The sequence below is a fragment of the Alosa pseudoharengus genome, unplaced genomic scaffold (genome assembly GCF_046254945.1).
Source record: "Alosa pseudoharengus isolate Yale_2024_CS ecotype anadromous, Long Island Sound unplaced genomic scaffold, YU_APseudo_1.1 YU_APseudo_1.1_scf_16, whole genome shotgun sequence".
Taxonomy (NCBI): Eukaryota; Metazoa; Chordata; class Actinopteri; order Clupeiformes; family Clupeidae; genus Alosa; species Alosa pseudoharengus.
In genome coordinates, this window is record NW_027468630.1 from 17,143,536 (window position 1) to 17,159,471 (window position 15,936).

Consider the following 15,936-nt stretch of genomic DNA (forward strand, 5'->3'; position numbering starts at 1 on the left):
AGCTCCAGTAACACTAAACACACAGTAGGCAACAAAACATGTCAGCACTGTAAAAACTGTCAAGAGATGCTGGTGTTTCTCCTGAGAAGTCCTTGAAACTTAAGGCAACAGCTGAGTGAGACAAATCTATATTTACAAATTAAGATTTAACTTACATGTATCATCTGATCCTTGTTTGTATTTGAAGCAGGCTCTACACTCACCTGCTGCAGAGAGACAGATGGCTGTTGGTTAGTGTCCTTGCTGACAGAAAGCTGGCCAGAGGGTGCAGACTGCACATTCCCTATCTAAACACCAGGGGGTGGTAATGTTCAACTCTACTGCAGACTGACACAGCAGATGAAAAACTTTAGCTTGGCGCAGTGTAGGACCTATGGGACTTAAATATAGCTTTAGAATGGCCACAGCTGGGAGACTTCAGCTCTTATGTGTACATACACACAGGTCAGTCTTCCTCGCTCCATACACGGCTGCCGCTTAGTCTGTCTGCAGCCTGTTGAATCCCCAGTAAACTAGCTTCGTTTATTTTCATTAGAATGCCTCAGCGGCTGTCTAACGCTACAACAATTACAGCCTAACCACTGAGCGCTTGTGTTGAGCCTGTGCAGAAAACAGTGTTAATGAAAACAATAACCCTGTATAATGAGGCGCCCGACGGCAGAGGCATCGCAGGGGAGCACTGATGATAGAAGAACACTCCAGTGTGCTGTGCCACCTGACACAAGTGTTTGATTTGCTCTGTACTTATGGAATGTAATCACATCTGTGTGTGTGTGTGTGTGCGCGCGTGTGTGTTTGGGGGGGTGGGGGTGGGGGGGGGGGGGAGTGTTGGGGTGGTGCTCCTCACCTGTCTTTTCTTCAGCTCCATCCTTGCAGCCTCTTTAGCTGGAAAGGACAGAAAGGGAGATTAAAACTACGGTGCGGAACACAGAATCCTGATTTTTGAAGGTTCGGCCGATTAACAAAATCCCTTATTTAAGATTTTGGCCGAATCAAAAAAAGAAAAAAACACCGAATGAAACAAATTAAGCTGCCGTTGGTCAGTCAGAGGAGTCTTTTCGCACAGAGACCACTTTGAGAGAGATGAAATGAGGACAGCTGCAGAGGCAGCGGCACTGCCTGGGTCTCGTATAGACTGTGTGCAAAGCCCTAGCACAAACACAGTGATTACAGAATTACACTGTAATTAGGGAGGGATGCTAATGCTGAACGCCACTGCAGATTGTAACCAGACACTGACAGGTGCTAGACGGGGGAATTTCAATTAGGACGACACAATAGGACTCTGGCCGTCCGTCCACACCCCCGCCGGCCAGCGTCCTCTAATCACCTGTCTGTCAAACGAACGAGTAACTAGCATCAGCCTCGACAGCACGACATATCTCGGTGTCTCACAGAAACGCCACTGACTGGTGGATCAAAAATAGCTTTAGGTGTGAGAAAGTGAAAAGTGTTTGTACGCAGACCAAAGAGGGGATCTGGGGAGCAGAAAGCAGCGGGGTAGTTTCCTCCATGACGGAGATATGACAAATGAGTTATCTTAGTGGTGAATAAGTCTAGGTGCAAAGCCTTTTCCTTTCCTGTCATTAGGGAAGGGAGGGAGAGGGATGAACAAGAACCAGCATGCTCATTCAATCCAGGCAACCCTAGGACTTCATTCCACTCCATACTATTAAAATAAACTCCTTTGTTCAGTACAGTGTGGCAGTATTGTTGGGGCTTTGCTTATCTGCGGCTAGTTTCTTGTGCTTGGCTGCCTGTGGTGTATCTAAATGCTCTCTCTGAGGAGGGTCCACCTGCCGAATCCCAAAACATGCTCATTCACCACGGCAACCGTAATGGAGTCCTTCAGAGCTGCACCAAAAGAAACCGCTCACCACTGGATACAGCAGACACGGCCAGACTCTGCTCTGTAGCAGAATGCTGAGGTGAGAGGGCAAGGGTGGCATTGCGTGGTGTCGCATAGCATCCCTACCTTTGTTGGTGCTGTCCAAGTAGCTCTTGACCAGTGCCACCAGTTCCTGGTTCTTGCTGAGGCGGGCGTAGTGGTAGCTGTCGTGGCCGGAGCCGTCAGTGGCGGTGACGTCCGCTCCGCTTCTTAGCAGGACCTCCACCGCGTCTCTACAGGCGTACTCACAGCCCAGGATCAGAGCCGTCCTAAGGGAACATCACCACAACAACAACGACGACGACAACAACAACAAACACACACGTTTTAAAGATACGCCAACTTAAATAGCATGGCAGAAAAGGTGAGAGTAACAGTTTTGTTCTTACTGTCCATCAAACTTTAATCAGGTTCTCACAGACTATTTTCTATACTTCTATAATTTCTCGGAGAACACATTTTCACAGTGTGATGTTTGCAAATGAAAACTGTTTCCATGTACCCATCACATATTGCCATATACTGCCACTGTAGGCTGAGCATGACCACTGTCAGCTAGCGCAACAGTCATGAGAATACAAATACTACGCCATATGATCACCCTCTCACCATAGCTTACTGCTTTACTTCTACTGTCGATCAACTCTGTGGCCAATCAATAAAATGAACTCCATATAAAACAGTTTCTCAAAATCAATCCCTCGTTAAAAAAAAGGAATTAATAAATCCCAATGTGGGAAGTAGGGAGAAATTAGCTGTATTACGCCCTGTATGTGTTTACTTCAGTAGAGTAGATTGGTACGTCATAAATCTGAAAGTCATAAATCTGCAGGGCAATGCAAACTCAGCAAAGAGGGTGTGGGTAGCGAGAGCAGACGGATGACATGCGGGCGTACTTGTTCTGTTTATCACGGACGGTGATGTCTGCCCCGCGCTCCAGCAGCAGCTGGCAGATCCGTGGGTGGCACATCTGAGTGGCCAGCACCAGAGGAGTCCTCCCATCCTGCACACACACACACGCGCACACGCGCGCACACACACACACACACACACACACACACACACACACACACACACACACACACACACACACACACACACACACACACACACACACACACACACACACACACACACACACACACACACACACACACACACACCTCATCAATGACCAAAGAAAAATCTACAAAGTGAAATAGCTTGTTGTACTGATTTAATTATTCACTTTGTTCCAACCACACAGAAAATAAGGACCTGAAAATGGACTAATGTTTAGTGCTGAGATGCTAAACGTATTCGCAGCTTGGGTTCATTTTGAGTGAGACTAGATGAGTGTTTTTTCCCCTCGTTGTTAAACTGGTCATGAACACCGGAATGCAGAAGTGCTCATATATTCATTGTATTTATTGCAACCCAGTGACAGGGTAACTGTGTGACAGACTCATTTTAAGGTCCGCCCCCTAATGAGGGACTGGAAACAGTGATACTCACAAAATCACTGGTGTTCACCGAAGCCCCACTATCACAGAGCAATTTAACACTGGAGGCACAGCCCGCCATCACTAGGAAGAGAGAGAGAAGGCAGTCAGAGCACAGTAGGGTTAAACAGATATGGACGTGTATTTTCTTTGGAACTGAGTAAACAACTGCATTTAAAACCCATTCAAAAAGAAAAAAATGTGTTTGATGCACTTCTGAAACAATTTGGTGAGAGTTTAATGCACCAATTTCAGTTTAATTTCACTGCTGGTAATGAAGCCTTTTCAGACCCATTCTCAATCTCAATTTAGATTTAGGAGGCGGTCTGGTGTTAGCCAAGCTTAAAAAAGAAACACACTCAGCATAATACCATTACAAAGCCTGATTCAGGCGTCTACACCCTAATAAAGAGTCTTGAAAAGACAAAGAGGTCCAGGGTGCTCAGGAAGTTCCAATCAGAAATTTGAAGGTGCTCTTTGGGTTCGGGAATCCAGTAGTAAATAGAAAAAAGGGGGTCCAGGGCACTCTTCTTCAAAAATATAAAAAGCCTTTATTTAACTGGCTAATTCATCATAGAACGTTTAAAAACATAGGGAGAAGCAACCCACGCGTCGCGGCACAAGCAGCCTTCTTCAGGGTGTGCTTCACAGACAAACAATTTCCCCTTTTGTAGGCTAATTGGAAACACCTGAGTGATATGGTGAATTACCACATGAAACATGCCAGAACAGTCCACTAGGTGGCTGGCTATAAATGTTCACATACAAAAAAGACAAAAAAATAATCCACTAGGTGGCTGGCTATACATCGTAAATATAAGCCTCCAGAGAGAGTACAAGGTATAGAGAAAGACTATTACCAGTTAAGCCTAAGCTAATATATACAGAGAAAAGATGATCACAAAAAAATTCTATTTCTTCATTCAACCCAGGGTAAACGGTGGCCTGTAGATTGTATATGTAGAATGTTTCTCTTTGTAAAAGTAATTTTAATCGGTCACCACCCCGAATGTTCTTTTTAATAGTTTCTAAACCCTCTACCATAAGGCCTTCTGGATTGCAGTTGTGCACATTTTGGAAGTGTTTTGCCATAGGGTAATCCAAATTAGCTTTTCTAATGGCGTTTGCTAATTTGGATTATCCTAAAAAAATCTACAGGAGGTTGGATGGATACGGAAGTTACGGAGGCGGGACTTATTCTGGAGAGGTCTATAGACCCTTTCAACTGCATAAGCAAACAGGTGTGATCCTAAGGCATTCCTAGTGACCCAGAAAACAACATTAGCTAATGGTAACTTGGGAACAAACAAAAATGAAAGCTGAGTTTTAGAGTTGACATTTTGTGGCGCATTCATTTGCATTTCAAATTATCTTTGTTGGTTTTCATAGTTTCAACCGGAAACCCTCTGTTCTAGGAACGGAGTGAAAGGGTCTACAGTGAATGAGTGCATGTTCCAAACACAGGCAGAAAGAAAGAGAGGACAGAAAGAAAGCGCTCTTCTCACCGGCATCATGTAGTGCAGATCTTCCCTGCAGGTCCACGTTTCCCACAGGACAATTGTACTGCAAGACAGTAGAGGCGCACGGCGTGAGACTGATTTGATTTAAATGGGAGCTCATCAGAGGGCCTGACACACACAGAGCTCATCCAACACTCCCACACATCCAACACTCCCACTGACACAATCAGCCATCTAAAGTCTGCCTCTCCTATTCTGGGACAGGGAAACACTTAAGTAACAAGATAGTTTTTTGTTTTTCACAACAGCCTAATTTCAACACCAACAGTAGTAGTTCATTTTTGACAGTGGAACTGCATCATTGTAAAATGTCATGGGGCCTAAATCTGGACGGACAATATGAAATGTGATGGAGCCTATATTTGCCCACATGTGTTGAGTGGTGTGGCTGTTGTGCTCAACGTGATTTAAACTAGTAGAGCGCGAGCAGGTCACGGGCCATGGCGGCTCTGGAGCTGGCTAAGTGGCTGCCGCATTCTTGTCTCCATAGCGACCCCGTTCTGCCCCCGACGAGAGGCCTGAGGAGGCGGAGTGTGGAGCGATTCCGCTCAGAGTGACAGGCCACGGGGGCCACTATAAAAAACCTCGCTCTCTCTAGCAACAGGCTCCCAAAACTGACTGGTGATGGTCAGCTGACCTAGCGCTAACTGTGGGGCAGAGAAACCCAATCCTCTACCCCGCGGGCAGAAGGAGGAGGAGGATTTACCCCTGACCTGGGGTCGGGTTCCAGCACAGGGCGCCACGCTGCGCCGCACCAAACCCCGTGGACCACCAGCGTGGGCAGGGATGGCGGGATCAGGCCTCCTGACATCACCTCAGGCCCGTGGGCGTTTATTCCGGTCCTACTGGTCTTGCCACTGTAATGGCAATCAGTGTGCTTGTCCTAGTTGTTTTGTCATTTAAAACTGAAGAGTTCCTTAATTGTGCCAAAGGCCCAAGCATGACTGTAAATGTGATTGTAATCATGAGCTCACTGCAGAGAGCCATGTGTGGTTTAATCAGCCTATGAAGAGCAGGCCTGAACAGGGACACGGTTCTACAGAAACAACACCAATAGAATAGAAGCTTCAGCAATAGTACTAATCAAGAAACATTGGAACAGACCATTTAATTAAGCTAGATGGAGGTCATTTTAATTATCTAAGAGAATCCGCAACTTGTTTTTATTAAATAGACAATGAGGTGGCCAGAAGGGTGCTATTTATAGAAAGTACACGTGGAAAGCTGCAAAGAAATAACAATTACCGGACTTTAAATTAATCTCCACAGATACAACAGCACTTACTGCCACAGCTAGACTGCTGTTGTAAAACCGTGTGGGTAAGAATGAACCCCCAAATATGGTATTTTAGGAGAAGTGGATATTATTAAACAAATGTACCAAAGAAAAGTGGCATCCTGTAATCACAACGTTGACTCTCAAAGGAGGAAAGCAAAGGAACTTAAGTGCCATGGAATCAAATAATAATTGTGGACAGTGAGGAGGTTTGAGAGCAGTTTATTCCCAAGTGTAGAATTAGTGGGAGGGGGGGGGGGGGGGGGACCCTGAGCGGTTTCTTTCTATGATTACACATTACCTGTAAGAGCCTCTGAACACATAATGACTGCCCGTTCCTTGCAGCCAAATGTAGGGCATTTTTCCCTGTAAGGAGAAAAGACTAGTGTTAGAATGTCCTTAGAATATAATAGACAAGGGCTTTTGAGTGGGAGTGCTCTGTGAAGTCCCTCTCACCAGTGGCATCGGTGGCAGTCACGTCCACACTGTGGTTCAAGATGAGGTTTAAACAATCCACGTGTCCTCTGGTCGCGGCGAGGTGGAAGCTGTGGAGACCATGGGGAATGGGGGATGACAGTTAATGAAAATGGAAGGAAACAGAGACACAGAAAAGAGAGGGAGTGAAGGAAGGGAGGGAAGGAAGGGAGGGAAGGAGAGAGCGAGAGCGATAGATGGATTTAGAAAGAGAGAGAGAGATAGATAGACACAGAGAGAGGTGAGATAAGATAGAAAAAACAGAGAGACAGAGACAGACAGAGAGAGAGAGGACCAAAAGACAGAGACAGAGACAGACAGAGACAGCACCAGAGAGTGAGAGAGAGGTGAAAACTGACGCCATCTGCGGTCAACTCCATCAGCATACTCCAGAGAGCTGGTGGGAACCATCAACGGAAACCCAACTCCCCTCTCTCCCCCTCGCGACCCCAGGGGGACCGCAATCCGCACTTGTTTTTTTACGACATCTTCACTTTATCCCCCGTGTGGGTGGCAAATGGACAGACTTAATACATTTGCCTGAGACTAATGGAGCCTCAGCAAAAACAAACACTGGCCAGAGACATGGACACACTGACCAGAGAGACGGGTGAGGGGTGGAGTTTGTGAATGAACATGATGCCCCTCACCCCATCCCGCCCCTCACCCCACCCCAACCCACCCCTACTAACACAGAGACCTTGTTTATGCATTAACCCCTAAAACATACCACCAAGGAGCCATGCAGACTGCCACCTCGTTTTGGGAGCGGTTATTAAAAGCTGCGTTGATGGCAAGGAGACGGGGCTAAGACATGCGTGTCGGCCGAGACCATGACCTGCCAATCTGCCCCGCAAAGACACACAAACACACACACGCACACACACACACATTTCCCAAGCACGTGTTTTTGTATCTGTTTAGACCTCAGGCAGCACAAATATACAATAACTGGATTCTAGTTCTGACCAGATATAATTAGAAACTTTCTTTGCCCTTGTTGCCTCAATGTAACTATTGCAAGAGCGGCTACTGACAACATTCACATAACTTGCGCCGTCCTCTCAGTGGGACTTTGTAAAGCTAGTGAGTAGGTTTTTTCGACGTGTCCAATTCTCTGGGTTCTTTTGTGGTTTGTTTTTCCCTTCAGGGCTGTTTGCCAAGAGAGGCCATAATCACCGCTCAGAGTGTACAGCCATTAACTGTGACCAAAGGCCAGGCTCTTTTGCAGGAGCCACAGACATGTCATTTTAGCTTGGCACCAGAGCACTGACTGCCTTTCAGGTCTGCAGTCCCCACATTATTTATTCTATTTTTGAAAACGAGGAGGTATGGGGGGGGGGGGGGTAGTAAGGGGAGGTGGGTGTAAAGCTTAATCCTCTTGCAAAACAAGTTAGCATTCCCTGCAACAGCTTTATTAACAGTTGTGGAACTGCAATGCATCCAAAGTGGTCAGTGGCTGGTCTGATGAAATTCTGATTGTTCTTATGCCCAGCAGCACGTCAGACAGAGGGTTTGGGGTCCTTACAAACATTATTAGATCAACATATTCGCTGGGAGAGAGTGCTTGATTGACTGTGATGAGCAGATGTGGCCTCTGACATGTTACACAGGAACACAGCTGAGAGATTTCACTAGATCAAGCCTACCATTGCAGTCTTTTTTTGTCATAGGCCTATTTGCTGAATCATCCCAATTATGAAAAAAAAAAAAAAAAAAAAAAATTAAGCAGAGGGGGCTCAACAAACACGATTGTCTGCCGTTTCTTTACAGAGGAGAGGGGCTCGGGGGAGGCCAATTAAATGGCAGAATGTGTAATTAATTGTGCAATTGGGCAAACGAGAGCGCCCGGCTGCAGCAGCGTGCGCACGTGGAACAATAAGCCCGTCACGGACGACTTCAAATCAGAAGGCTGCGTTGGCCTCCAGTGAGTCACGTAGCATCACGTAGCTCTCGCACAAACGCTGGGCCAGAAAGAGAGGTGGGGAGGGGGGGGCTGCCAGAGACAATTTGGCTTCATATGTCACACTGGTGTTTATTGTGCCGAGCTGTGATTCTCTACAATCTGCCATGGCGTCTTTGATGGCGGCGAACGCACCTGATTTAGGCTTGCAAAATTCTGTCACCTTATTATGAGTCCAGGCCCTCCTGCTCCTACCAGCAGCAGCACAGGCCACTTGTTCTAGAAGCAGCTCATGTGCGGCTGAAAATACCGAGTGTCATATCCCCTGAGATCTAACACTCACTACCAGACACACAACAATGTGAGCCTAGCGAGCTCCTCAACACGCTACTTCCAGTGCGGAGGTCCAAAAAAGCAGGCTAATGCTAATTAAAGCTACACCAGAGGCTACTATGGAAAGGTATGGCTGGCTTTGGGTGGTTAGACAAACTGTCCATCTGACAGCTATCAATTACTGTGGGAGGTGCAGGAGCTAAGCAGGTTTTAGTGCTAAAGCCTCCACTGTGTTTGCTTTCATTTAAAAATAACCTGCCAGCTCAAAATCTGCAGCCCCATGGAGTCTGCATTTGTGCAGCTGGACGGTCCCGCTCAACCCAACCGGGGACAAATCCTGCAATTTCACCAAATCCTAATTCTAATTTTACTTTGTGTGCTAACTCCTTTCCTGCCCCAGAGGGCAGGAGTCCTGGCCAAGCCCAACGAAGCACAGTGTGCTTCCCATAGCCATAGCCATAGCCATTGCCATTGCCTGCCCTGAAGTCTGCACTTCCTCAGCAGACCTCAGAGCTGATTACACACAAACACAATCCCAGCTAAAGGGATGAACTGGAAAAGCCAGGAGCCCCACTGCAGATCCTAATCACTTCCATGTGTGGCCACCGGGGGCACCTAGCTGGCAGTGCATGTCCCCATGCATCTAGCCAGGTCTTCAGTGGGGGGTGGAAAGATCGGCGTTGGCATGCAGGATGGGGTGGGGTGGGTTTGAGCAGGGGAAGGGTGAGGGGGCAAAGCCGTTTGTGGTGATGTCATTGGGAGAGGGCAGGCGGTGGCAGAAGGGGGAAAACGGTGATGTCATGCGGAGTCTATGTCACTCGGTAGGTAGTGCATGCCCCCCGACCTTGTTTTGCACACCATTGTCGGCGAAAGGCCGCCAAAAATAAAAAACAAACAACCATTCTATTCCTCACAGCGGAGGCAGACATTCTTACAGAGTGACCCACAGCTTCCATGGCTTTCATTCCATTTTGGGCCACAGCAGGAGGAAAACAGGAATAACAGCGCAATTCACTTCTGCTTAACCAAACAGAAATGCGCCCATGTCTGGCTATGCAGCGAGTCGCCGCGGGCAGCGCGTTGAAAGGTGCCTACCCATGATTCATAGCTGGCCTTTGTGAGCATGTGCTGAATGCTGATTAAGGCTTAGGGAAGGGGGCATCGGGGTTAGGAGTTTTGGGGTGCTTTGGGGAAGGGATGGGGTAAGGGGGCATCAGGGTTATGGTTTTGGGGGGGCATAAGAGTTAGAGTTTGGGGAAGGCATCAGTTAGGGTTTTGGGGTGCTTTGGAAGGTTTAAGGGGATAGTACTCACGCAGATCTCCCCTCCACGTCCAGCTTGGTGGGGATGATGCCCTTCTTGTTCAGCACTGCGGCCACCTTGTCCACCTCGCCACGTTCCACAGCCTTCATCAGCCGATCGTCATACTTGTTCCAATCTGTGTTCTGAAGGGGGAATTACAGATGCATAGTCAAAACACCATTCAGTTCAAGTTTAGTTACAAAAACACAATGACAGGAAATATTCAGAAGATGCAATCAAGCATAGTCCAGTATACTAGAGAGACCGTCAGTCACCCCACACAGAAGAGATGAGGTTAGCAGGCTAAGAGGGCAGACACAGGACTGTGTAGGACTTGACAACTCCAAGATTAAAATGGGCTAACTGTCAGGCAACGAAAGCACGTGGGAATGCAAGCAAGTCAAGTCCAGCCATTGTTATTCATTTAACCAAACAATCAGATGCAGTATACTTCCTACTGCTAATCGACTAGAGAAAATAACCGACAAACTCTCGCCACATACTTCTGCAAACCTACTAACCACACGGAATGCCTATTTCACAACAACGTGGTCAGCTAAATAAACGAAGGGAGAGAAATTAACAGCCTGTGGGGAATCTTCTCTCGACAGCAAGTTAAAACAAGCCTTTAAGCTGCTCAGAGAACCATATGGCAGCCTTAACCCAGAACTGCAGCTCTCGGCTGCACACACTCTTTGTAGGAAAATAAGAAACATTGTTCCAACGACTGGACAGGTCCGAGTGACTGATAACACCCGCCCCCCCCACATCCACGCACAAACACATACACACACACACACACACACACACACACACATCCTTCCCCACCACCCATGTCTGCATATAAAACAAAACAAACCCACTGGACAATTCAAAAGCCACTTCAAATCCCGCCGGATACCTACAAAGTATGTAGAAGTGCACTTCAGCCATCGGCTCATGGCGACGGAGGTGCTGGTCCTTTGGGATGATGTAGCTTCGCTGAAGTTCCTCTCAAGATAACGTCAAACCCCCCCCCTTGCCCTTTCTGTTCACAGAAAGTCACTCAGCCAGCGAGTGAGGGGGGATTTGTTTAGGTCAAAAAAAGCGTCTGAGCACAGAGCGAGCAGCAACAAGTTCCTCTGTGAGTGTGTGTGTGTCTCAGAAAAGTCCTGTGAGAGCATGGGCAACCAGTGCCTTGCTGATGACCAGGGAGAGTCGTGGGCAGAGTTTTCCCACTGCTGCCCAGTCCGAGAGCTGCTCTCCCTGAGCACTCATCCCTGCACTACACACACACACACGCACGCACACACACACACACACACACAATCACACAGGCAGGCAAGCAGGCAGATGGGAGGCTGTCCCTGGGACAGCCCTACTCAGCCCACTGCTCCTCCTCCTGTTGCTGCTGCTGCTCCGGCTCAGCCCTCGCTGCTCTGAGCCGAGTGTTTGTGTGTGTGTGTGTGTGACTGAGGTTGTGCAGGGGCACTCACCTACACACAAACATACACGCACGCACACAAATCACACACACACAGACACACTCTCTTCTTCTCTCTCTTTTTTCCAGTGAGAGGAGATCCTCTCGGCTGCCTGCTGTCCTGTGCCTCTCCCAACAGCCAAATGGCAAGGTCGGCCAACCCCCTCCCGGTAAATATGTGCGCTCTCTCCTGGGTTTTAAAATACCTCCCCTCTCCGGTAAACACTGCGCAGACAACCCCTCAGACTGGTTACCTCTTTATTTTTTGACCCTCCAACCTTTCCCCTGTGACTGATTGGCAGGCATGCTCTAAGAATAACCCCACCCGTAGCATGCTATGTGCATGAGTAATTGCGGTGGGTGTCAATCCAGCGAGAAACAAGGCCAGCCAAGAAGGAACCTTGCTTGCTTGCTTCGATCGGCATGCACCGCATCTAGAAATATTAACCTAAGAGGGGGGGGGGGGGGGATTACAGTTGCAGATTTAAGTCCGTTGGCTTCGGGCCCCCCAGGGTACCCTTCCAGGCCTCCCAAACTTTAAAAACTTCAAGCGGCTGCTGATCCCGCCTGCACGGTAGCTGGATTATGTGTCGGCCGTTTTACAATCAGCTGTCTGGGACCGCGCTACTCCACCACACCTTGGTGGTAAACATTGCACGTACCAGTTATTTCCAAAGGAAGACGTCAGTTTTTTATTTGGAGCTGGGGTGAAAGAAAAACCGCGGGACAGAGGTGGGAGGGCTAGGGGTCGGCAGAGGTGTTGGTGGGCAGGAGGGTGGGTGGTGGGGAGTGTTGCTGGGATGTGGACGTGTTTCATTTACACATTCTATGCGTCAGGAGGGTCTCAGGTTTTGGCTACAGGCAGACCGGTGGCAAACGAGTAGTGCTGTTATTCTGTGTCCATGTGAAAACGCCGGTCCTCATGACCCATGATGTGAAGAGGCCGGTGTCGGTGTCTGCTTACCTAAACTGCTCTCCCGCATGGAAACAAAGGAACTAAAATGGACCACCTTTAACGCCCTGTTTGTTCGCTTAAATAAGCCCACAGCAGCCCGGACCTCTGCTTTCGTCAGAGGCTTCTAGGGAACGACAGCCTGCATGTATTTTAGGCAGACAGTGGAATAGTGAAGATGTTAAAAATGACACAGTTCTGTCACCACGCTCACTAATGCCAAGTCGACTAGAACAGCAGCATGCATTTATTCAGACAAAAGTCTGCATATTATCGAACGCAGCACTATGTCAGCAAGACATCAGCGAGTACGTACGATCTACTCCAGGTGAAAACCTGTGACATGACTCATGTGTTGAGAGCTTACCTCTATCAATAAGTCTGTGCTGACAGCCCGGTCAGCTGTGGTCTCTGACCTGACGGCTCCTCTCCTGAGCTGGCTTCAATAAACAGCGGACCTTCTCTCGTCTCTGATTTACGTCATCTGATAAAGGTCATCCTAACCGCAGACTACTAGGCTGCGCCATACATTCCCAGTGAGACGTGCAAGTCTCATACTAAAGAAGATGGTTCACACCAAAACAAACAAAACCAGCCTACACATCAAATGGAACAAAAGTTATTGCAGATTGTAGTTATTCATATTCATGACATGTTTCTTAAAAGATTTAGTTTGTTTAGTTAGTTTATTAGTTTAGTTGACAGGGACCATGTACAGAACTAGTTCTATACCAGAGTTAGCTAGTTAACTAATTTGCATCTGTGGTGTGATGTTAAGCTATCATGTGTGATGTTAAGCTATCATAAAATGCTAGAAGTTAGTCACGCACGTCTCTATGAATTCACTGACCGATGAAGTGTAAACACTACACTTTACAAATACAGGAACTAACAAAGCTCTGGATAATGTCTCCAATGATTCAGTGTTGCTAAAAAAAGACCTTGTTATGGATCATAATATCCCTCAAAAACACTGTGGGCGCATGAGTAAGAAGTCAGGAATTTCCCAAAGCAAGGAACATTCCCTTTTGAAATACCACAAGTTGAGATAAGACACACACTTATCCTGGTTTCAACCCCATTAGCCTGCTCAAGAGCTGAACTGTGTCAGTGTCAGTGAGTGGCCTCTGCAGTGTGCGTATGCTGACAAAACTGCCCGTTCCTCTGCAGGTGAGGTCCGTACTGGGCTTCACTTGATGGTGTTGCGCCTCAGAGCGCTGCAGCTCATTCTAAAAGCAATCCCCCGACTTCCTAACGGGACTATATATCCTAATATCCTGACACATTAAATCCCCCGTGATAAATGCCCTTCCCGATACCGGAGACGCTCAGAGCTCTTCAGATGGGAGGTCAGAGCACTTCTCTTGCTCGCTCTCTCTCTGAATGTGTGAGAAAGTATGCGTGGGGGTATATCGTGTGTGTGAGTGTGGCAGAGACAGAAAGACGACAGAGAGAGAGTGAGAGAGAAAGAGATAGAGAGAGAGCGAAAGAGAGGGAGAGATTTTGGTTGAGTATATGTGTTTGAGTGTGAAACAGCTAAGTGTTTGGCAGTCAAGCAACCACTGCTAAAAACACCCCCCCACCCCCACCTGCCATGTTGCTGGAGCTGGGCCGCAACAGTGCTGGTGAGTGAGAGTGATATGTGATCTATGGGGCTCACTTGGCACCCTTCTCAGCCATCTCACTCATCACCTCCGACACGCAACCACCACCTGGACAAGGATGGCAGAGAGGGAGGAGGAGCAGAGGAGAGGAGAGGAGGAGGAGGAGGAGAAGGAGGGGGAGATGGAGGAGGAGGAAGAGGAGGGGGAGGGTAGCAGGCCCAAACAAGACACCCTCTCTCTCTTTCCAGGTGTCCGTGTCTCTGCATCCATCATCTCAGGCCCAGCCCCACAGTCTCACACCTGTGGAAGACATCAGTGGTGCTGATTTAGCCCACGCTGCCTCAGATGGGAAAACCCAGAGGCCAGAGAGCTGCTGATCGACCCTGATGACGACAGTGGGTTGCCTGGGGCGACTGGCAGAACTCCCACCCAGAGCACAACCACTCCAGAATGTTCGGTCTTAAAAAGAATGACAAGGGGACAAGGCCACTCCCGATGTTCTGACTCAAAAAAGATGGAAAGAGATTGTGTGTGTGTGTGTGTGTGTGTGTGTGTGTGTGTGTGTGTGTGTGTGTGTGTGTGTGTGTGTGTGTGTGAACCGAGAGAAGATAGAGAGAGCGAAAGAATAAGTCTTTTTTAGAGCTTTTTCAGGTCAAGGCCCGACAAGACCAAGCGCACTCGAGGCAACTGAGAGGATTTCCTGCGAGTGACTGCACATCAAAGACCTTTTAAACTTGGCCTTCCTAGAGCAGGAAAAAAAGATAGGGGGTTTTGCTTCCCTGCTGTGAAATGTGAAAAATTTCCCATGAAGGATCCTAGTAGCACCAGTAATTGCAGAGGAGCATTTTCAAGTAACTCAGGCAAAGGGCATTTAAAGCCACGGAGGAGATGGGTTGGGACTTGACTTTGAGTTCTTCCTTCGGAAACACCCTGGCCCACATTGTGTTTGCCTTCTTGACCAGCACGGCTTGTTTAGGTTTCCGAGCTGCGACACACCAATGGCAAGTAACATTCTGCTGAGAGGGAATAAAAGTCTAATGGGAGTGCGCAGGGGGTGTCGTAATCGACTGACTATTTTCAGACCGGCTGACGCGCATTCACACTCAGCCAGTGCAAAAGGCCGCAATAAGAGGTACCTGTCGTTATGGAGATTGCAAATTGATGTTTTAATTAGCCACAGTCCCACCACTATGGTCTCTCTCACACACACACACATACACACACACACCCCTCTCTGTCTCGGGGGAAGTGGGACTCACAGTAATGCTACATGCCAAGTGTGTAAAGGGAGAGGGAGAGATAAGAGAAACAGCGTGGAGGGAGGGAGGGAGTCAGAGACAGAGGAAGAGAAAAAGAGAGAATGAGAGACAGGGAATGTGAAAGAGGACAGACATCCACTCACTGGTGCATGGCTAGATCTCTAGCTCCCACACCCAGTCCAGTTTGAAGGGAAGGCGAACAATAGGGCTCATCTGACCTGCTTTGCCACCAGCCATTATCAGAATTTACAGAAAGGTGTGTGTGTGGGGGTAACAGAGTATACAGAATGGTGTGTGTGTGGGTAACGGAGTATACAAAATGGTGTGTGTGTGGGTAACGGAGTATACAGAATGGTGTGTGTGTGGGTAACACTATATACAGAATGGTGTGTGTGTGGGTAACACTATACAGAACGGTGTGTGTGGGTAGCGGAGTATACAGAATGGTGTGTGTGTGAGTATATAGAATGGTGGGTACAGGGC

The 15,936-nt window shown here is 48.0% G+C and overlaps 1 protein-coding gene across 1 annotated transcript in view; it reads right to left on the minus strand.

Moving 5' to 3' along the window:
* uacab (uveal autoantigen with coiled-coil domains and ankyrin repeats b) overlaps positions 1-15,936 on the minus strand; it is a 43,885-nt gene that overhangs the window by 9,993 nt on the left and 17,956 nt on the right. Inside the window, 9 exon segments of the mRNA XM_076287254.1 lie at positions 156-206; positions 848-885; positions 1,976-2,157; positions 2,785-2,891; positions 3,383-3,453; positions 4,875-4,932; positions 6,467-6,531; positions 6,622-6,710; positions 10,189-10,319. Of these exon segments, the coding sequence (XP_076143369.1) occupies positions 156-206; positions 848-885; positions 1,976-2,157; positions 2,785-2,891; positions 3,383-3,453; positions 4,875-4,932; positions 6,467-6,531; positions 6,622-6,710; positions 10,189-10,319 (792 nt within the window).